The following is a 25,096-nucleotide window of genomic DNA, read 5'->3' on the forward strand; positions in this document are numbered from 1 at the left end:
CACGGTCAGCACTAGCTTCTTCACCACCAATGTTGATATTGGTGATCTTGTTCCTCATCTTAAACCTCTGTAACCACCCAGAGGAAGCATTAAAGGGTTTGGGCTCTGTAATTCCCATCTTTCGTGACACTGCAGCATACAGTTCACGTGCGTACTCCTTAACAGAGCACGTGTCCACCGCCATGTTCCGTCGCGCCTGACGCACCAAGTAGCTCACAAGTAATTTTTCCGTCTTGAGAAGCACCTGGTTGTGGAAATACTTGATCATAGAAGCACCTGTAGACTTTGTGATCTTCATGTGCTCCTTTATCTTGGCTGCATCCTTCTTTATCGTCCGGATCGTAGATTCGTTCACACCATGCTGGCGCGCCAATTCAACCTGTCTTGTTCCTTTCTCCAACTCTTGGATGATCTTGTACTTCACCTCGTAGCTTAAGGAATGTCGTGTCTTCTTTGGCTTAGGGCGGCTGGGTCCAGGCAAGGAAAGGTTTCTCTGGGGGCGGTGGTCCGGCGGAAGCCATTTTACAGAACAGTGGATGCACGATTACACGGTGTGGCCTGGAGGGATGAAACTGCCGCGGCTAGGTCAAGCGTCGTCTTTCCTCCCTCCCTGGGTGGACACGTCATATTACTTTAAACCAATTACAGCTATCAGCGGAGGGAGGTAGGGATGCATGGTCAATCACAGTCCGATATGTTATATGACGTCACTGATAACGCAACAGAGACATGCACTGCGCAACCCTACCGCACGACTTGCCCTGGCGGAGGCGGGAGGGTCGAATCTAAAAATGGCGTCGAGCCGGACACTCCGCGTAAAGGGGCACACGCACCGCGGAATGTAAGCATCCCAGGTTTCGGCAGGGTACCGCGTAAACGTGGAAACGCGGAATGTGGGACCGCGTAAAGTGAGGGTTGAATATATATATATATATATATATATATATATATATATATATATATATATATATATATATATATATATATATATATATATATATATATATATATATATATATATATATATATATATATATTTTGTGTTGTGTTGTCAAAGTAAGAGAAACAATTGAGACCCTACAATTTTGTGCAAATGAGGCAGAAAGTCAGATCAGCAACCTGGGATTTGGTCACAATTTTTGTGATGCCATGTGGCAGCAGGGCCTACCATTAGATAATACATTATGCTTCGAATATCTTTCCAGGCGGTAGTACCTCCCTGTTTGATAGCTGCCTACTACCTACTTCCTAACTGGCAGGACCCCTGGCATATTAAATATCTCAGTTCTAGGTTGTGTGTGAGGGAAACGTCATAGAAGACATTCATCTTGTTTTTCTGAAAAATTATCATTAAACACAAAATTATCTTTATTATTTCTTGCCACCGCTAAGAATTTTTATAGCATTTTTATTTGTTATTTGATGTTTTTCAACCCGCTATATCTTTGTTATGGGTAAATTCACCAAAGGTGTCATAGATGAAAATTATCTTGTTTTTGTCAGAAATTATCGTTAAAATAATATCCACCCGCTCTGAGTTCTACTGGGTGGCAAGTCGGCTACACAGCCACATGCCATCTTCATGGATGGTATTCCTCATTATCCCTTGTTTATAGTAATGTATATACAGTATTTACAAAATAATTTTTTTATATAAATATCATCATGTCATGTTTTTCTTTGCATAATACAAAAAATACTATTATATTATTATTCTATTACGTAAACTATGGACGGGTAAAATACTGTACTGTAGCACCATAACAGCCTGTCGGGCTATTTTGCCGTGACCAATAATGTAGCCTATTTGTATTTAGTTATGTCTGATTTAGCTCTGACAAACCATCAAGTGATACACTACACTATAGCACTGAAAGTTGGACATTTTCTGAGGGACTTGTTTGTTAAGATTAGACACTTGTACAAAACTTCAAGATATTTTTTAGTTATTTTGCTGGAGTTATTCATGTATGTAGACATTGGCTTAGTTGCTAAATCTTAAATTAAATTGAAGTAAATTTTCCTTGCTTTCCACCAAATTTGTCTTCAGTGCAGTAATTTTTAAATGGCAGGTAAGGATTCCTAATCCAGCCCACATTTGCACAAAAACTGGAATGCAAGGAACATGAAACATCCATTGATATTGGTTGTTGCCCCTTCAGCTAACATCACTTGAGATTGGTTGCCATTTAGGGGTTAAAATTTTTTTTTTTGTAATGCAAGCCAGTTTGGCCACAAGTTTATTAAAAATCAATAAATCTAAAAATTTGAGAAATATTTTGTGAACGGAGAATTCATGAGCCTGGAAAATGTTGATGATATGAACAACTTACTGATCCTCAACATTTTGGAGTCAGTTATCGGAAGTGGATACAGGGGGTCCCAAACTTACGAACGAGGTCCCATAAGGTCAATTATCTTAAAAATTCAGCATAATTACAATGGTTCGTAGCAGTTACGTACGAGAACTAGTTTGCACGATGTAGAGGGGAGGTGGAGTGGGGAGTGATGTGTCTCACACAGTCACCCGCCTTGAGGGAGTGGGAGCATCGGTTAACTTTACCCTCACCGCCTTAATGTGTGGGAGCAAGTTCAAACTTTCTTTTTTCTTAGCTCTTTTTCTGCCCTCATCATGGCTCCCAAACCTAATGCAAGTGATAGTAGTGCATCCAAGAAATGGAAAACAATTACTGTACAATTGAAATGAAAGTTGATGTAATTAAACGTTCTGAAAAAGGTGAAACAACCTCAGTGATCGGTAAGGCACATTAGGCTTCCTCGGTCAACGATGGGAAGAATTTTGAACGACAGAAAATTGTTGAACATGAAAAAGGATCTACTCCAATGCACTCAACTGTGGGAACAAAAAAAAGAAGTATATTGTTAATTGAAATGGAAAGATTGTTAGTGATATGGGTGGAAGATCAAAATCAACAGGATTTGTCTTTTAAGTCTAGCCTTGATTCAGGAAAAGCGAGAAGCTTGCACACTGACTTTAAGTGATGGGGAAGAATACAGTATTGTTGCTAGTAGGGGCTGGTTTAATCGGTTCAAGGTAAGGGTAAATGGTGTTTGGAAAAAACACTGCCCACAGTTTGTCCACGATTTCAAGGGCTCTGAAAATGATTGTCATGGGTTGCATTAGGTTTACCCACGCAACCATTTCCAAAGTTTGTTTTACTAGAGATAAGGGGCCGGATACTCAAAACACCTCATAAGTTACGTATATTAGCGAGTTACAGTACCGTAAATTGCAGACTCCTCACAGTCCCGTAAATTTAGCATACTCAAAATTTAATTACAGTTCCGTAAGCAGTTCGTAAGTTATCATAACTCTAATGTTTACCCTGTAAATTCAGTTCTCTTGTCAGAAAGTAGATGGCAGTGCAGGAGCTAGTTGGCCATCAGCGCTCAGTTAACAAAATCATCAACCAATCACAAGAGAAGGAGAAATCAGCTGAGAGCGATGCACGTGATATTAGTTTGTAAACAAAAGATGGAAGGACAACCTCCTGAAGAAACGACCAAATTTCAGTGGGACTGAAGTATGCACCATGGTGTGTGAAGTATGCTCCATGGTGTGTGAAGTCGCCAAAAGAAAGAAAATAATTGTAGGGAAATTTAGCTTACAACATGGTGTTTTCCTTTCAATGTTTGGGTCATTTGGTCTGAATTGTCTTCAAGTTCATACAAAAAACAACAATTTAAAACCTGAAACTATAGCTGATTATCCATAAATTTTCTTAAATTAATACTCTACCCTATGATACTGTTCATGAAAAGTCTGGAACTAGACCTAAGGTAGCTGCTAGACAAAGTGTCTCACTGACAGCCTGACACTCACCAAAAAACCTACACATTCTCTAACCTAACCTAACATACCATAAAATAACATAACCAAACCTAACCTAACCTATAACCTATTGGTATAATTTCTTATTTAAATATTCCTCATGTTATAACTAAATTGAGTAGGCCCCACGTTTGAACATTTATTGGCCTAAGAATGAAAAAGTAGTTTTATATGCCCCTATTAATCAAGTTAATTGCAATCCATATTTTACGCATATCATTTAATTTTGGCTAACCTTTAGAGCCTTTCATGTTATCATAAGCCATATACTGTACATAAGAAAATAGGGCTAGGCTATTGGTTGCATATTAGAAAAACAAGGCGAAGTCTAGGCAGGAATGTTCACTTCACTTCACTTCATATTTGGCTTTCATTACTGGGGGATATTTACGGCTATACAACATTAATAAGGTCTATCTATAAGTTTACTCAGTCATAAAACATATTTTTACCCTAAGTGTGAACAATACAGACCTTCTGTTTTGGGAAAAAATACTTTATAATTTGTAAGAAGACAAAAGATGCGTCTCTTCCAAACTGTGCCAAATGCAAACACTAAAAGCCTCGTAGTATTGCAACAAAAATTTTACGAAAAAGACAAACTGAAATACTGTACTATATTTCAGTATGTTTATGTACAAAACATTTTCTTCATTATTCTATGATAAAACAAGTCTAACAAGCATTATTACAACATATATTATTATTATTATTATTTATACAATTGGGAATTGGTGACTACTACATCTAGGTTGAGTGTGTTAAAGAGCCTCATGGGCTGGTGTAAGTTATGGGCTTTAACTTATGGAGTTCGATGTCAAATATTTGTTTTGAGTATACCATCGGTGTTTTGAGTATACTGATCTGAGACTGTAAGTCCAGTTACGGGGTACTCAAAGACAAACAGTCCCATAAATGTTTTTGAGTATCCGGCCCAAGGCTTCCGGCGAGGCATAAGTGGGACATATATTTTCCATTAGTGTATGTTAGCCAGCCTTTAGGGGAGGGGGGGGGGGCAGTGAGACAGTGTTGTACTGTTCATCACTCCACACCAAAAAACCTCATTTTAAGTATTATCCCCTTGGCCATGGGTTAGTCAAGACGCCCACCTCCTCCCTCCTGAAGGGAGCGGGACACCACACGGAGTCTTCCACCGCCACTCCGTCCTGTGGACCGTCGTCGACACGAGTTAACCTAGGTTGTTATCCCCGTGGAAATATCACGTGTGGATGCCTGGTTGCAACAAGAGCAATCCGGGCTGGCCTACCAAACCTACAGTAAATGGTTATCAATTCACGCTTAGAGTTCTCCTGCACAACACCTGTCTACAGTGACCGTGATCGACACGAGACTAAGCGTGTTAACCTAGGTTTGTTATCCCCGTGGAAATATCACGTGTGAATGCCTGGTTGTGACAAAAGCAACCCGGGCTGGTCTATTGCACCTAAGTGGTTAATTCAAGTCACGCCTACCAGTTCTCCTTGCCGCGACAACCGTCTACAGTGACTGTCAGTGACGCAAGACTGTGTGTGGTAACCCAAGAGTACTTTTTGTTGTTATTCCCCGTGGAAAGAAGTTCTTGTGCGGAAGCCTGGTTGCAACAAGAGCAATCCAGGCTGGCAGTAAATGCATCACTTGAAGAATTAAGGATCTGTGAAGTCATACCCATAGAGTAATCACATGAGTTGCCGAGTTGAAAATTCCCTCTTTTAGAAGATTAATTTTATTACAGCGTGAATGTGAGTGACTCATATCCATGAGTCACCCATGCCTGTATCTGTGATCCTTTCTTATTATTACTAAAGGTAATGACAAATTGGTTATGACAAAGTATAACCAATAACTTAGATGGATGTTGGAAATTAATGGAATTCATTAAAGCATCATTTATCAAGTATAAATCATGAAATGTCGAGTGGTGGAGTGAACTTCTACGTAGAATCGTAGATACGCCATAATCTCCTGTAAGTAACCAGTGTGAAGTTATCAAATTCTACGGTAAGAAATAAGAAACACAACATATTAAAATCTTTATATAATATAATCCACTCTTACACCACCACAAAAACCAAAACTATGACAATGATGTTGGGGAAATGACACAGACAGTGGTAGACCTTGGGAACTTACTCCAGCTTGATATTCATGAGGATGAAGTCACACAGTTGCTTGAGTTTCATACTGAAGAATTGAGCAATAAGGAGCTGATTAAACTGGAGAAGTAAATTTTGTGTCAGAGGATGTAGAGGAAACTGAAACTCCGGAACTAAAGGGATTAATTACAAAAGAAATGGCAGATGGTTTCAGGCTTTTTGAAGAAGGATTGTTTAAATTTAAAAAGCAAGATTCACCAAGATTCATAGAAGTATTACTGAATATCTATGATGCTACAGAGAGATTTATGACAAAAAGAAGAAAATTTCAGTTGAACCATCCCAATAAAGTCTCTGTCACTCCTACAAATGCTCATCTCTCTACATGCAAGCCAGCCTGAGGTTTCAATGTTGGTGTTAAGCTTTAGTTTTTACTTTTCGTTACTGTATTTTGTCATTCAATTTCTTCTCTTCTCTTACATTAAGTGATTCAAGATGTATAAAAGGATTTGGGCTATGATATGTTCCGACTTACGTACATTTCCGACTTAAGGACGACCTCAGAAACAGAACTCGTTCGTAACCTGGGGACCCCCTGTATACAATACCTGCCAGTACTGGACAGTACTTTAATTCACCACGTGTGGAAACACCCATTGACAGGATATTGAAGTATTGTACAGTATTAGTCGAGTTGAGATTATTTGAAATTTTATCAGTTTTAATACATTCTTGTAGTTTGGTTTTCTAAATACCTGTAGTGATGTACTGTATACAAACATGTAGATTTTAATATACTTTACAGTACTGGCTTCAAGAGTGAAGAATATAATGTTAACCCTCTGGCACTCCTGGCCATGGCCAAAAGTCTCACCCCCTCACAGTTTTTCCATGCAGGTTGTGTCGGTAACATGAGCAGTTATTTCCATTTTAGTAAACATTGGGTACAGCGATCCAGACCCAAATTGCACCCTTAGGATGCATCTGCCAGCCCACAAGGATAGTGGAAGGAACTGGGAGGGGTCAGGCCAGTACGGAAGCGATTAGCGACTCAATCTGCACTGAAAGACCACGAGACGGTTAATGTTATTTAAAGTGTTTTCTCCATACAACACATCTTAGACTTACAGGAGCATACTGTACTGTACAAATATTGTATACCCTGTACAGGTACTTTAATTTTATATTACACTGATTAATGTGGAAGAGGAAGTGAAGCTTCATGTTAAAATTTTATATTCATTTTGATTAATGCATTGGCTTATAAGTTCACTTTTCTCTCACAGGTTAGGCTTGGAAAAATAAGAAGTGCACAATGAGTTACGAGTCATCCACCAGTTCAGCGCTTCCTGATGGGGAGACACGGACAAATCTCATCATTAATTACCTACCACAGACACTCACGGACCAAGAGTTTTACAAGATATTTGTTGTTGTAGGACCCATTAAAAACTGCCGCATTATGAAGGACTTAAAGGTATAATTTTTCAGCAACTTTTTTTATTTTAGTAGTAATTTTTTGTTATTATTATATTACTATTATTATTCAATTATTATTAGTACTTCTATTATTATTATTATTATTATTATTATTATTATTATTATTATTATTATTATTATTGCTGCAAAATCTGCTGATACCCAGTGTTGATACAGAATTAAAAAAATCTCTGATCATCAGTGTTATCTGTAACATGATGCACTAGTCAAGTGAAAGTGGGAAGGAAATTTTATTATTAACAATGGGGATATGTGGTTGCATCATGCTTGGACCAAGATGAAGATACAAGACACTGGATTAACTAGAGTAATTGAATTGGATGTGAAAGTTGAAAAAAAATAATGAAGAAAATAACAAAATGTGCTCAAGGAAAGCATCATTAACCCAGATGATGATACTGAAAGACTCTTCTGTGAGGAAACCTGAATAATGGAAACAACTTTAGTACAGTATTAGATTGTCATTACAGTTTTACTACAGTGAATAGAAATGTCAACGGCATCTAATATGTAATACTGTTCAGTGTTCAGTATTGAGATCACACTTGGGTTTTTTTTTTAATAGGTAACTGTAACTGCTTGTTTTTTAGTGATAAATTTGCATGTAACAAAAATATATGTAGAAATTTATTTCTGAAATGCATTATTCAAAACATAAGGGTTACTTTAATTAAAGGAAAGTTATTCTTTGCAAATTTTATATAATAATATTAGGGTTAAGATAAGGTCAAAATTACCATAGTTACTCATCTAAATAACGTAATTTTAGACGAGATGATCATCATGTGTGCTTATTGTATTAGACCTTTTCTGTCACTTTCTTCACTTGTCTTGCAGTACGTATTCTTCCTTATTATTTTGCCATATCTACTGACATTTTTGTACCTACCTTGATCTGTTCTACACAAAAAATAGAATTAAAAAACAGTATATATACATACAGTATTAAACAGAGGTAGATATTTAAGGAATGCTGTCGGTTGGGTTAGGTTATGAGACTTGTATCCTAGTTTTTTAAATGCACTAAATTGGGTACAATGAATTGGAACATACAGTTAAATGCTGAAAATTCTGAGTATCTTGGGACCAAGTGTATTATGTTTGGGTGGAGTATTAAAATATTTGGTGTTTTTTAAATTCACTAGATTAGAAATATTGAAATAGAAGTACAATTCAGACTACAGGCAATCCTTAATTTCCGAACATCTGCTCACACGAACATTATACCTGTACAGTAGTACGGTACAGTAATTTAAGACCATGTATCGGTCTTTCAAACTGAAGTTCCTCTCATGCAAATGGAGCAATGGAGGAGTTTGGAGACTAGAATGTAGGAAAACAAACACTGTGTGGTTGTACTGCGCATCCTCCCAAAATGCATCTGCTTTGTTTGAGTGGCACCATGCATGTTTTCTGCATTGTTGTGGTTTTACACTAATTAATCATTTGGTGAAAACAATTTTATTTATTGCATTAACTATCAATCCTTATGTCCCAAATGCTGTAAAGCCCGCTGGACCCCCACGTGGGCATATTTTGCCCCCCCAAATGAAAAAAATCCAGGTAAAAAAAATGGTATTTCAGGCATAAAATTAGTAGTCACTGGAAACATGCTGTTGTGGCTTGGCGTGCATGTGGCCCCCTGTGTCCACAGCCACCACGGCACGGTGCCATTGTTTGTATCATTGTCCTCACCACTGGCTGCCTTAAACTCTACTTCATCTGGGTCTGTTTCCTCCTCATCACTGTCTTCATCGCCATATAGTATATCAGTGCCACTCAAATCTAGCAACTCTTAATGAATACTGTAGCACTACTGTCGAGCAAACGCCTTCTTTCGGGTTAGGAGGAATGAGGTGGATCATGAGACGTCGAAGGTGATACATGCACGATGATAACTGGTGGGTAACTAAACCACGAGACTTGAGATAAAGATTACACGCAAGTTGAGTTGCCAAGGAAATAAAAATTCTATACAAAGAACTATGTCTCACCTGGACGTTCAAACTATGCAGCGAAAATGAAGGACGTAGAGGAACATCACCCAGGCTTTAAGGGTTAACAAAGGGCAATAAGTGTCAAGCCAGCACCAGTTTTAATAACTGTATTTGTTAAAGTTTTTATTTTTGGAAAAAAAAATGCAGTTTTCTCTTGCATCTGGGATTAATAATTATTTATATTAATGTTTCAATGAGAATTATTGATCTGGTTTACAAGTACATATAATGCTCAGGAACACACAAAGTTCGTAAACTTAAGATTGCCTGTTCCTTAGGACCAAGTGTATTTCATTGGACTCGACTGGATTTTTTTTTTATAAGTGGCAATGTAATACTGGAAGGATCCTCTTAAAAGAGTGAAATGCGTTCTTGAAATAGAGCGCTCAATAGGTGAATTCTTGTCTTGTTTCCATGTTTTCATATGATCCTATTTTAAAAGGCTGAGATGTGTTCCAGCCTAAATAAAATTTGATCCAAAACACCATGGTATAAACTTAGATGCACTCCAGCCAAAATAATTTTGACCTAAAAACCTAACCTAACAAGATTAAACATTGTTTTAGTACACTGTATTTACCAGAGCTGAAGGAAATGTTTGTGTTGGCCTAGCATTGTTGGTTGAAGGTAAACATCGTTAGTAGATTGAAGGTGCAGAGGCATCTTCCTCTTTATCTTTATCTGAGGAATCAACTACTGTACTGTTAAGTTGTTGGACTAATTCAGTATTCTTGCATCAGCTTTTTGCTGCTTTACCCATGTTTAGACATCTGTATTAGTTTTCCTGCTAATAGTTATCATCATGTACTTAAAGAAGTTATAGGCTAGGGTTGTCCAATACATTCTTCACTTGCCATGTGGTGAATTGGTGACAGGTTTGTGGATAAATCTTTGGGATACAAAAGTGTACTGTAGTTGCACAGCCTGGCACTATACTGGTGATGCTGCATTTGTTTTGGATGATCTTGTAATTATTTCCCAAATACTTATAGGCTTGTACCAATCACCTAATGCAACCACACACCAACCATTTGACCTTTGTTTACAAACAACACAAGTTTGCTGATAAGTGTCAGCAGCAGTGTGCTGAACATGTATTAAATGAGTGAAATTCTTAGTGCAACTGCTTTTTTTTTTAATTCTAATTTTTTAATTACCCCCATTTTACTAATGTCTTAACAGTGAGTCACAAGTTTAATTTTGGGGATTTTACTGTGTTAAAATTTGAATAGCCTTGACGATGCATAGCATCAATAGTCCTATTAAAGCATATGTTTTGGTGTGTCAGGAAATGTTATGTACACTACTTCTATAAAATTGTGATTGGATCAGGTAATTCATGTGCTATATTGTCAGCAGATGCATGCTTTTAGAAACCCAGGTTCCCAGGACCTAAAGATATGATTAGAAATAATCAGAATTTTTTTTTATGATATTCCATAATACAGTATTTGGCTTTTTAGAGAAGACCACGACACACTTTTGGTCTCCATGGCTCTTTGGTTATAGATTTAATTGGTTGGTTAGTAATCTAGTTCTGTTTGCAGGATATATATATATATATATATATATATATATATATATATATATATATATATATATATATATATATATATATATATATATATATATATATATATATATATATATATATATATATATATATATATATATATATATATATATATATATATATATATATATATATATATATATATATATATATATATATATATATATATATATATATATATATATATATATATATATATATATATATATATATATATATATATATATATATATATATATATATATATATATATATATATATATGTATATATATATATACATACGGTTTACGCGGTCAATTAAACCCGTGGAGGTCCGCGTAAAACGAGAAGCGCCTAAATGAAATAACAGAACATATGGGATTAATTGAAATAGAGACTGGGCTGACCCCCAGACTACCCTTTTTCCAACACAATACGTACGTTGTAGTAAAAATAACATCTTAATTTTATGATGGTATGCACACATAATTCATATTTAAGAGAAATATCAATAATATTAGGTTTTTTAACACTTACGTTAGTAGAAGAGATGGCTGGGCACACAGGGATGGGGGGTTGGTTCCGAGGCAGAGGGCAGATTATTGGCCCTCACCTTTATCACTCCACCACAGAGGCATGCAGGGCCTCTTTGTCAAACCCCTCAAAGTCCATATCCTCACTTTCACTGACTTGGGCTGACCGTGGCGGGTGAAGAACTCGGTAATGTTTTGTTGACTGGGCGACCCTGTGCGCACCCTGCCCGTGCCGCTTCCTACGTAAATGATGGAATGTACCGCGTAACTAATAATTGCCGGTCTGGCCAGGTGCTGCATAAATGACCAAACGCGTAAAGGAAATCCGCGTAAATCGAGACTACAGGTAGTTCTGCTATAACGCGATAATTGTGTTCTTGTAAAATATCGTGTTATAGAAAATCGCGTAATAGAAATAACAGGGCTTATGGAGAAAATAGGGTTAGGTGCAGATTACTCGAAATCGAAAAAATTTAGTAGTTAGCCTAACACAAAGGATAGCACAGTCTAAATAAATGTTACATTCATATCTAATAATGAAATCATACAGTAAATGTAACACTTTTCCCTTGAAAAAATGTGAATTCTATCACCAGAATGCTTCTTGGAGATATTCTTCTTTACCATATTCACAATTAATACCACAAAATTGGAGAAATAGTAAGCAAAAATCGCGTTATAGCAAATAAGCGTTCGCGTTATACAAATATTGTTCCTAATTCATAAATCGTGTTGGAGCAAATTCGCATTATCAAAACACACGTTATAGCAGAACTCACTGTACAGTATATGTACACTCCAGTATAAACTGATCTCGTATGTACTGTACTGTAGCTTGACCCCTGATTTTTATATATATATTTTTTTTTTAAGCCTGAGTTTTTCATATGCTGTGGTGTATCTATTGTATGATTTGACAATAGTTTTGAGAATACAAGGTATAATCCGAGACACAATTTGTAGCAAGACACCAGGTTCACACCAACGTGTCTCGACTGTGACCACCACCACAACCCTGATGCTGTGATCAATGCTACCGACCCTGAAACTGAATTCCTGCCAGTTACCAATCCTGTGAGGAATAAGATAAATTAATATGTACCAATAAATGCAAGGAATAAATAAAAATAATACCAATAAATAAAACAAAAAATACTGTACCCTGTAATGCCATTTGGCTGCCCAGCGTCGAAATTTGTCAATCGTTTCACAACTCAAGGGAGACAGCGCAGAACAGCTGAGATCCCTGACTCCCCTGCTCATCGTTAACTCTTAACACATGAAGAAAGTTATTCCCTTTTATGTTTTGACCTTATGGTAATAATTTTTTTTACACATTTTGTATGTAAGATTGTGTATACAGTACATGTAACAGTTAAAAAAAAGAATATGTATACCTGAAAATACAAGTTTAAAAATACTGTATCCATAACATAGCTGACAGCTTGGCATGGAGTGGTAGGAAGGGGGGGGGGTTATAGTGACGAGTCTTTTGTTACTATTGCACATACTGTCCAAAAATAATATAAAATATGAAAAACAAGCAAAAATAGAAGTACAGGACTGAATATTATCACATGGTAAATCAAAAGGCTGAAGTAAACTCACAACTCCAGAACCTCCTTTCCCAGCATTCATAAACCATACCACCTACCCTTCTTATGTTATTTAACAATTGTGGTACTTCAAGCAACATTTGTATACTGTACAGTCTTGATGAAAAATGGACCTAAAACCACTAAGGAAACTTAATGAAAGTTTAACGCAACCGCCATTTCCACAGACACCGGTTGCTTGGCCTCAACACTCGCCATAGCAATCCAGTCCAGCTGGGATGTTACCTCTGTCAACTCCCTAGCAACCTCCCCTACACACACACACACACTGCTTAGCCTACTAACTCGTGCACAATGAAATGTATATTTCCTTTATGTGTTTGACCTTATGATGATTATTATTATTTATTTTTTTGGCACAATATATATGTAGGATTGTGTGTGCATATAACTGAGTAAAAGAATGAAGAAAGTTACAATATCTTTATCTACCAGAATTTTGAGTTGAAAAATAACCATAGCACCTCACAGCTCTGCCTGCTAGGGAGAGGACTAGGGGGATGTGTCTACAATGACGAGTCTAACTTGGAATCAATGCCGCTAGCTGTGTTAACAGATGTACGTAAATGGAAAAGTTATCTGTAAATCTTCATTTGTATCAGTTATTTGATTTAAAGTAAATGAGGTTCCTCTCTTTATGCAGCAACATGAATTTTAACCCCCCAAAAACATTATGCATATACAGTACAGTATAGTTGAACCCCCTACTTTTTTAATAAAAAGTTTATCAAAATCTCGAATAGTACTCGAGTATATACAGTAGTAGCACTGACATATGCATCAGCAGAGCTAGGCATTATTTATAAATGGGGAATGAACTTGAAATCCCATCTTATTACTAAGTCTGGATAAGATATTTTGGGTTCCCTCCCTCCTGTTATACAGGTACTCCTCGACTTAGTACCAGCCGGACATAGCAGTCTTATAAAATATTTTTCAAATTACGTATTTTCGAGTCCCGACGTTAGTGATCGCACTGTGTACTGACAGAATTTTTGTTTGCAATTCCCTTTAAAATGGCTGGCAAGCGTAAAGGTGAGAGTTTTCGTGGTGCTGAGAAGAAAAGGAGACACCATTTTAGATTTTCTATGTACTGTATTCGCATTTTTGACTTACGACCTGGTCGTCGATCCCTAACCCCTTCGTAAGTTGAGGACTGACTGTATTTGATCTACTGAGGGAGTGATGGTGGAACGGCACTTTGTTGCTGAGCTTGACTTTGGTGTTGTTGCTTCACTAAGACTTGATTTCTTCCTCAAGTGATGAGTGCTGCACCCATATGGGAAAGCCTAAAACAATTTTTATGTTAGTTCAAGTCACATGACTCGGTACTGGGAACTTGGGCCGTCAGCTCTGGACCTGTTGACTATGCATGGGTTGCCTGATCTAGGTATGATTATGAAATGGGATAATAGGATCGCTCCCCCATTGGTTAAAATAGGTTTAAAGAATATCATAACTGAAGCTCAAAATGACCTTGATTATTAAGCAAAAGTAGAGAAGAGTATAGCTAACATTTTTCTGTGTTCAGATCCAGAATTATTTGTGCTAAGTATTTAAGGCATGGAAATGTGGTTTTCAAGAATATAAGATAAATCTGAACATATTAATATTTACGTATTTTAAATTGTGTATGTTATAAACACTATTCAACAGTCAAAAGAATGTGCATTTCAGACTTCGTAGCAGTGTTGGGAGAAGTTTTTTCACTTATTTGTATTATTCACCACATGTTTGCTGTGGAATATTTAGCAAATATTTTATTTTTCAAAATTTTTTATTGTAAGTCAAGAGTAATAGATATATACTATACTTGTTTATTGTACACCTTATATGTACAGTTAGCCTCAGGCATGGTGCTCCACCCCTCGGTGGCCTTTCTGAACATGTGACGTCAGGATCATAGTGGAACTATATTTACAGATACGGGTATATCTAACATATCGCTTGGCACAAATCCCGAGTACAAATACGTACTTGTACAGTATACAGTACTGTACTGTATACTGTACTGTATCAGCGAAAAAAAATATATTGTTGGCCACATGTTGGGAAATGTCACCGAGGAGGGGTGGAGCACTGTACTGTACCTATGGGCAACTGTACATCTTAACTACAGAGTATGAGTAATTTTTTACTGTAGACTCTCTATTGAATTGTAATTCATGGTAAAATTTGCTAAAAATTCATGTTGAAATAATATTTTGGGGAGATCACAAGATTTTCTCATTCTGTAAATAGAATATTTGTTTTCTATTGACACTGCATCTGTATTATATAAATCATCTTCGCAAATAAGTCTGTGTCCAACATGGCTTTATGGTTGGTTTTAGCCTAAGTCATGATGCACAGTATCCTACCTCAAAGGTTGGCATTGCTTCATTTGTTTTTGTGATATCTTTGGAATGGCTCTCTGATTTAATTAAATTTGATACACATAATTGGATACTCTTAAAATTTGAGGTTTGTGTAATCAAGTATGGCAGAATGGTTGTTATACTGTATTTGCATATTAACAGAAAATCCTAAGTACCTTTATTGTTCAAAAAAGTTTGAGATTTGTGATTTATATACAATTAAGAAAGATCTATTTGTAAAGAGAGTAAATATGTGAATGTCTTTCCAACTGATGGGGCTATTTACTAAATTTGAAGTAAAAAGATCTTTGTAAAAGTCACATGGATTGACCAAGTCTTTTTTAGTATGGTACTTGAGGGTCTATTTATTGTGTTGCCTTAAGTAAATGTTTTGTTTCTGTTTTGGGTGACTGTACAACTGCACTTTCCTTTTCATGTACCCAGGGTTGATCTTTACACAGTTCCGGATAGACTACTTCTTCATAGTCATTCCTTATTCTGTAACACATTTTTCTACTGTCTCTGTTTCATCTCTATTCTTACCCATTCCCAGTTTATTTCACATAATTTTTTTGTGTATACCGTATATACTCGTCTATAATTCTACCTTGTTTATAGGCCGACCCTGATTTTTTGACCAAGAAATCATTAATTTATGATATGCCTTGTTTATAGGTCGACCCAAGTTTTTGAGGGTAATGGAACAGCAAAATCTTCACTAAAAACTCTCTACGTCCTATAAACTGAGGGTCGCTGTGCCTGAAACACCAAGCGCTGAAGGCAAATTGTTATCCATTATTACGACACTTTACACTGAAACGTGGGTAGTTTCAGCAAAAATATTGTATATTTCCATTCAAGTATTTATTCAAGTGAATTTGAAGGGAATATTATTGTAATACAGTGGTCCCTCGGTTAACGAGCACAATTCGTTCCAGAAGGTTGCTCGTTAACCGAAACCATTGTTTCAATGGGTTTTTGGGTAATTGGTTCCAGCTCACCGAAAATTGCCTAAAGTCAACAAAAAAGGTGGTAAAGTACACTTACTTTGAGGTGTGTATGTAGAAGGCTCCTGGTTGATGATGATGGGAATTAGAATGGGGGTGGAGGAGAAGGGAGAAGAGAAGGCATTGGGGTGGAAGAGAAGTCACCCCATGGTGTCGTTTCACCCATAAAATTTTAGTTCACTTGGTGTAATTCAAGATTATTTTCTTTAAATCAACACTGCACTACAAGATGTCACCTCCACTGAGAAGACAGAGACTGACGCCTGTATGGTGTGTTGACAGGCTGTTTGGCACGCTAAAAACTAGTTTCCCTGTACAGTACTTAAATTATGTTAAATAATTGTTAAAATGACAAAAATTTGTTGAATAGTACAAACTTCTTGATATTTACTAAAATAGTAAGGAATTTAAGCCCTAGAACCGATTACTGTATTGGCGGACTAATATGACAGCTAGTGTGCAAACGAAAACATTTTGAGGGGCGCTCGTAAGGAATTCGCTAATCGAGGGACTGCTCGTTAACCGAAGTTAAGAATCTTATGGAAGGTAATTCGTTAATCGAGGCGCTAGTTAACCGAGGGATCACTGTACAACAGTTTTTTTTAACTGAAAACCATTCAAAAAGCGATTACGGTAACATCTATTGAACAACGAAAGAAAGCGAAAGTCGATTGTTTTCGTCATGATTTTATCCCACTTTCCACTGTAATACGTACGTCATTTCAGAAAAAAATATTACATTTCCGTGAATGTATTATATCAATCACAGTATGAATAGAATATCATTGTAATATAACAGTATTTTAACCAAAAACTATTAAAAACGAGTAACATCTCTTGAACATCGGGAGGTTAGGTAAAGTCTTTTGTTTTCGTCATGTATTTTATCCTATTTTACATTGAAATACATCACGTTTCAGCAAAACTAATATTTATTTCCGAGAATATATTCATTCAGGCACAGTTAAGGTAAAATATACGTGTGATGTAACATTTTCTGAACTGAAAACGGTTCAAAAAACACGTGTACCGTCTCGCTGATACTGAACAGCTGGTGGTGCGTCGTGCATCGTTGTAAACAATAGGAGGTTGAAGTGGAGTACCGGGTATTAAGTGTGAAATATCGAAAAGGTTTTTATTACCGGTATTTTTTGTAGATCAATGAGTATTGTGATACCGTATGTGATATGATAAGTTAGCCTGTGCTAAGAACTTCAACATAGACTACTGAAAGCACGTTGGAAGGTAATTTAGCCTATTGTAAGTTGGTGAGCTTCATCTGCTGAAGGAACTGCACAACTTTTCATTACTAATTGGTACATATTTTACGTTTCCATTGTTTACTGGCAGTAAATGGTAAATATTTTTCATGTCTGAAGCTAAAAGTTGCTCCTCGCCCTTCCCATCATGCACGGGTTCAACCTAACAAAACTATTACCCATGTAGAGGTCGACCCCCAATTTTTTGCCTAAAAATTTGGTCTTAAAAACTCGAACTACACACACGAGTATATATGGTACTTATTCCACATGTCCCAGAAATTTCACTCCTCCTCCATTATATTTTATCTCTTTGCCGAGTACTGTACCCCAAACACCATTACTGTACTTACGTCCTATGATAGTCCTTCACCTCCTGAGTATGGTGACAACCTCATAAGTACAATGTCATCCTGCTGAAGGAAGTCATTATACTTAAGGTTTTTTTAAATCATTCTTGGGGGGGTGTGGTTATCATACTTAAGAGGCTAAGTCATTGTATATATGGGGTTAAAGAAATTCATCTCCGCTTGTATTTGCATCCATTACCCTGTTATTTCATGTTAAGCCTCCCTTCAAAGTTTTATGTACATGTTTCTACTGTGACTCAAATGTCATGGTACTTATTCTTATAGCTTTACAACAAGTGTCTGTGTGTCTTCTTTCTCCTTCCTCTCTCCAATCTTTCTCGGAAGATATTCATGTGTATATAATTGGCTAGAAGAGTCATTATCATAAGTTCAGCCAGTACCTGTCGTATAAAGCAAATTTAAAAATACTGTACTGTACAAGGCAGTTTTTACAGTAGTTCATCATTACAGTATATAAAAAAAAGTGTGACGCCTAATGCAAGTGCTATTATTTTCTGACATTAGTAACATTGGTCAGAACTGACATGGGAAATAAGAATGTATGCTTATAATGTACTAAAGGATCTCATTATAAAAATCAAAGGTAGGAATATCTATTTATACTTACATGTCAGTGTTTGAAGAACTTAAATTTGTGGGAAAGCACATATTTGCAACAACTGCAGAAATATACTGTTGAAATGAGTTATGCATATATTTTATTGTGTTATTTAGCATAATTAACCATATGCAGTGTATTAAAGGTGGAAAAGAATTATGAAAATTAGTAAAAAATGTCAAGAAAGTACTGTAGATGTCTTAGAATTAGTGTATGATCCTGTGACTCAGAATAACAAGTACAGTATACTCAGACCCTCACCAAGTTATGCTCACAACAAGGTGTAGAAGTGATGTTAGTCCAGTAGTTTGGGGCTGGTAACTTTTTACCCATGCTATTTCTGTAGTCTAGGAAGATTCTATCCGGTACTTTGTTTAGGATCAATGTTATACTTTGATATACTGTTTTCCAATATGTTGGAAATTTGTCTTTTTCACAATTGATAGCTACAGAATTTGTTTTTTATCCAGTGAAGTTAATTGATGCATTGATGTTTGTTGTGAATATAACTGACTGTTATTGGGACTAGAGGGGCTAGCAACTAGTGCTTCTGGCTAAAACTTTTGGCTCCTAGACCACACGGCTGATAACTTATTGAGCTCAATTTAGCAGATTGACTGACTGTCACACTGTTTGAGCCTAACAGCTTAGTAGGGGTTTCAGAAAATTATTGTTAACCTCCATGTTCAGTTTTATGTAAGGGTGTTGCAGTACTGTTGCATATTATATCCCCTCCAGTTTTCATACTGCTTACAAGATCGTGTTTTGGTATGCATGTTCATATGAATGTACTTGTAGCTGAAGAGAATGTAAAAAAAAACCCAGAAAAATAACTTTAAATGTAGATTTATGATATGTGAATATGTTGCCTGAGCCTCTGTACAGTACTGTGGCTCTAGGTTCCCTGTTAATACTTTTAACAACCATATTAGAGTAATTATTGATTTTGGGATGGGCTTTATTATGAGAATAGACAATAATGGGTCAGATCGACAAGTGACATGCAGAATTGTCCAAGCAGAGCTTGCCTTGTTTATGGGGCTACATCATATACAGTAGGCTCTCACCAATAACGTTTAATAGGTGCCTGAAAAACACTGTTATTAGCGAAAACGTTATTTGTGTGACATTAAAATACATGTAAAAAGGGTTTATTGGTGCCGCTGCCACAAGAATTTCACCCATTTTTTCCCCTTGAAGCCCTCCTGACACTTTTTGTTCGCTGAAATAAAAAGAATTGTTATTCAATCATCAAAATAGTTTGAGCAATATTACACTTAGTTTTTGAGGTGCTTGGTGTGATGATTGTTCCGTATCTGAGGGCCGCTAACACTTGCACTGTCTTTCATTCTACAAGCTAACCATTTCACAAGAAAATGCTCTGTTATCACTAACAACCTGTTTCTATCGCCTTTATCATTCATAGCTCGCCTTGCATTTCCATCACTACCGAAATATTTTTAGCCAGCACAATACTCTTCTTGGGCTCCTCTAAGTTCCTCTTAATATTTCACACTGTAGACTCAGGACAGTTCAATTTCCTCACTTTAAAAGTTCCCAGTCATTCAGGTGGCAAATCACTTCCTCCACCACCTCCCCTAGCCCCCACAGGCAAAAATGCGGAAGCCATTATTGATCACCGACCCTAACAACCACTGGTTATAGTGGCGAAAATCTCACACGTGGGCGCAGCGCTGTATTCCACTGAGTGTGTGTGAGAGTGAGGCGGAGTGGACAACTACGTCATCAACATGGCGGCAAACAAATGCTATCATTGATGCGCTCGGACGCTTCCCGCGAAATTTCCGTTATTCAAGAGAATCCTGACGTAATTATCGAAAATGGGTATCTATTGTAACTTACCTTTATTGTGGAAGTCGTTATTGGCGAGAGCCTACTGTACATTGTAGGCAGAGATGATGTTAAGTTGGGTTAGTGTAATTTGCTAAACTTTCACGTAACCAACTGAACCTGGGTCTATAAAACAAATCACCAGGCCAAACAGTTGCTTGCTTTAGAAATCACTTGAGTGAGCAGGGACCTTTGGCTGAACCTTGTATCCCTCATTCACAAACTTAAGATACTGTACATACTTCATTCTTCCCATATACTGTACCTTGTGTCTGACCTACTCTGAACAAGTGTTTCCTGCAGTCTCCTCATGGATAAATTAACACTAAGTGATCCGTTTCTACTCTGGCTTTAGCTCACCTATACGTACAGCACAGTATGGAGAATACCGCAAGATTTGTGTTATCACATTGGTAAAGGAATTGCTTTTGTTGCAAGTGATTTTAGTCGGCAACATTGTTTTTAATATTCAACTCGTGGTAATCGTTTTTGGTGATGTACGTACTGTACATACATAAGCATTGTGTTAGTTGTGTCATCACACAAGTAAGTCAGCATCCTGGTAAAGTCTTTGAATATGTTGCTTTCTTCTATACTGTACTCTTTTGTACTGTATCACATTCATCAACTTTACTTGTACTGTACAGTATTACCCTTATGTCAAGACCTTTTAATTTTTCCATCAAATGGTGTCAATCCAACATCAAAAAGGGGTTCTGCTAGAAATAATTATGTAAGAATTCTCTGTTGTTCTGTGTTAGAACTGTTCTGTTTTCTGGGTAATAACCATTTTCACAAAATTTCATGAGAAAACAAATTGAGATGTGTCTCAACTGAAGGCTGCAAAATAGTGGGGGACACTAAATTGGAGTGTTAAATGTCAAGGCCACAGAAAGGTAAAAAAGTTGCCTACTTATTATTACTGAGATTTTTATTAATCTTAATGTGCAGAATACAGATGCAAAAGTTTGTCACTGTTCATGGTCAAAGTTTGATTTTTTTTGTAGCATATCTTACTGTGCAGTATATTGATAAGGATACTTTAAACAGACTTCACAAGGATATGTTTCATTACTAGAAAAATACTCCTGATCTAGTTCAAGATTCTTTTCAAAGGTCTAAGTTATCCAGAATGTGACAACTTCAAATATATATCAGTAATAAAGATTCTGACAAGGGATACTGTGATTTGTTAATCTTACAGATCACTTTGCATTGCCAGTGATGTAATTCCTAGAATCAGTCAATCAGTTGGTGGAGGTCACTTGTGTCTTCCCCTCTGCCTTATACTTCAGACCTTAGTTTTACACAGTAGTCCTGTTTTAGGGTGTGTGAGTCAACTATTGATATGTCACAGTGTGTTGATGTGCAATATTGGTTTGCAAATTATTTGTTACCAAAATCATGCATAATGTATGTCTGCTGTTGTATAATATGTTTAATGCACAGCTTCATTTTTTAAACTGTTAATATAAAAAAAATACTTTATTTGGAATATCTTATGTTATAAAATATATTAATGACCTCCCTGTAATAACTAAAATATGTAATATTCATTGGAGTCTTAACAGTGGCTATGGGTGTTATGAAACACCAACTTACTAGATGATAATATCACCAACCCCATGTCACAGGGAAGTAAAACGCTGACAATATATCAGTGTCTGTTTTTGGATATAAATGAATGCATTTAGTTTTTCCTCTGCATGGTACAATAATTCCAGCTTTAATTGATGTATTATTTAAAAAAAAAATCTGTGGGTTCATGAGTATAAGTTCATACTCAGGGTTGTCTTGGTCACAACCTCCTGCAGACAGTCTTGGTTAACATCCCTCTTCCTCCTCCCCCTCCCTCACCCCCTTTATCTTCCTTCTGTCCCTCCTTCATCCCCTTTATCTTCCTTCTGTCCCTCCTTCATCCCCTTTATCTTCCTTCTGTCCCTCCTTTATCCCCTTTATCTTCCTTCTGTCCCTCCTTTATCCCCTTTATCTTCCTTCTGTCCCTCCTTCATCCCCTTTCTGTCTCTCTCATCCCCATTGTTTTCTTCCTCCCCCTCTCTCATCCCCATCATTTTCTTCCTCCTCTCTCATCCCCATTATTTTCCTCCTCCCCCTCTCTCATCATCCCCATTATCTTCCTCCTCCCCCTCCCTCATTCCCTTTGTTTTCCTCCTCCCCCTCTCTCATCCCCATTATTTTCCTCCTCCTCCCTCCATCCCCATTGTTTTCTTCCTCCCCCTCTCTCATCCCCATCATTTTCTTCCTCCTCTCTCATCCCCATTATTTTCCTCCTCCCCCTCTCTCATCATCCCCATTATCTTCCTCCTCCCCCTCCCTCATTCCCTTTGTTTTCCTCCTCCCCCTCTCTCATCCCCATTATTTTCCTCCTCCCCCCTTCTCTCATCCCCATTATTTTCCTCCTCTGTCTTAGCTGTGTTGTTTCTTCATTAATTTCTCCTCGTAGTTTTCCTGTACTACTGCAAGTTATGACTGCACTTGTTGATAGTGTTAAGTAAAGCCTCTGGCTGATGTATACAAAGATAGCTGCATGAATGTTAAGGCTCTTACTATTCTTTTATTATTTCACATCTTGTTCATTTTGAGATCGTGGCTTTCTTGTGGAGGTTGACCTCACTTGATATTTTCTTAAATATATTTTAGTCTGCTTCATTTATGTATTAAAAAAAAATAATAAAGTCTCCAAACATTTGAGGAACAGTTTTACACTGGTGGGGGCCATTATTATGAAAGTGAAGTTAGTCACCCCTTCTTGCATTGAGTTGTGTGGTCTTGTGGAGTTGCCTCATTGGATGTACTGTACCCAGGTAGGAAAGTAGGAAGTAAACAAAGTGCACGGGAAACAGGGACTAGATGAAAAAATTTAAATCGTCAATCAGTTGGAAGGATGAGTGTTGAGACCGAGGAAATGTAATATACAGTATTGCAATGTGGTGTTGTAATGTGAATATAACCAAAGGAAAGAAACTTTTGTGGGAGGTAAAGCACCCACATCACTACCTCCATTGTTGTACTTTTCTAGGCAGTTTCAACAAGTGGCTACTACACTTACTAAGGTTTTGTTTTTCCATTTGATTTTATAGCTACACCTTTAAGCACATTTTCCTGTTTTTGAATGCATCAAGGATTTCTCTTTGAATGTCTTAATTTTAATACTCAAGGTTGACTTGTATAATGTTGTTTGAAATTTACTCTATACTGTATAATTAAATATAGAAAAATGGCCGTATAGATATTATTAAGCTAATTAGTGGAGGAGAAACTTTTAAATTTAACCCCAGAATCTGCTTCCCCATTTTCCTCCATTGTTAGCGTAAGTAGTTTTCTTAAAATGGATACAGACTTGACACAATGGCATTTCATAACTTAGTGCAAAATTTATTTTATAAAAAGGACTAAAAGAGTTCCCCTTGTTAGCCTTTTAAGTTTCAAGTTAAGGGTCACTTAACCCAGGGTATTTGCACAGCAATAAAGATAGGCCCACCTGGGCATTAATGCCCAGGTGGGTGGTGTATACATAGGTCAGACTTATTTGAAAGAAAATCATTTGAGGAACATTTCTCAAAAATTTCTATAAATGCGAGAAATTTGCTGACTGACTGATAGCTGACGATACTGTAGCTGTAGTCCAGGCTATGAACTATAAAATGGAGAGAGGAAGCAGACCTCTATTTAAGTCTTTTATGTATCCCCTTTATATATCTACATACTGTACTGTAGTATGTACTGTACAGTACTTGTATTACATAAATTCTCTAAAGTTACTTGTGAACTTTAGTGACAATGTTTAAGACTTCAGGGAATTTTCATTTACTATAGCATTAATAACAGTCCCAGTTTTATTGTAAAGGTTAGCCCTGATGTCGTTGATCATATTCCTTCAAGGGTGCTCATGCTAATATCAACCTAAAGCTGGGTGAGTTTATTAAGAAATGGGTTTTGTGACATAAAACCCAAGATGATGATTTTCCTGTGAGTAGTACTGATGAGTACAGTACTGTACATTATTTTATTTTATTAAAAAAACATTATCATAAAATAATTGATTTATGAAAGTCTAAACTGTGTTCTCTCCTTTTTTCACTGTTGGGTTAAGTTAGGTTTCATTATTGGGTGTGTCGGCCCTCAACTGTTCAGTTGTTTATTGTGAGCAGGAGTCAGGAGGAGGAACCTTAGGAGACTTTATTGTGGTTGGTTCCCTTGGTATTATGGGAAGATGCAGTCCGCTAAAAAAGTGATGAATCTTAAGACTGATATACAGCAAACCGTCACTGTTCTGGATCAGTTGGGAGAAGGTTAGTCCAAGAACAAATGTTCCTTAATTGGACTGTGTGTCCCCTTGAAAACCCATTTGGTTTTGACCAATACACAAGTAACATTTGAATGCACCATTTTCTAAAGTAATTGATGACAAGATTATGATAAGACTCACTGTAAGTGAAAAACTGGTATAGTACACTAACCATATTTTTGCACCCCAAGGATGAGGC

At 36.8% G+C, this 25,096-nt stretch overlaps 1 protein-coding gene across 7 annotated transcripts in view; it reads left to right on the forward strand.

The window, feature by feature from the left end:
• The window catches only part of LOC121860627 (sex-lethal homolog), a 122,054-nt gene that overhangs the window by 5,020 nt on the left and 91,938 nt on the right, over nucleotides 1-25,096 (forward strand). For all 7 annotated transcript variants that reach the window (XM_042357882.1, XM_042357883.1, XM_042357877.1 and 4 more), the window contains exon 2: nucleotides 7,233-7,423. In XM_042357882.1, the coding sequence (XP_042213816.1) occupies nucleotides 7,262-7,423 (162 nt within the window). In that variant the 5' untranslated portion in view covers nucleotides 7,233-7,261. The remainder of the gene's footprint in view (nucleotides 1-7,232; nucleotides 7,424-25,096) is intronic.

This window comes from Homarus americanus, unplaced genomic scaffold (genome assembly GCF_018991925.1).
Source record: "Homarus americanus isolate GMGI-L3 unplaced genomic scaffold, GMGI_Hamer_2.0 scaffold11150, whole genome shotgun sequence".
Taxonomy (NCBI): Eukaryota; Metazoa; Arthropoda; class Malacostraca; order Decapoda; family Nephropidae; genus Homarus; species Homarus americanus.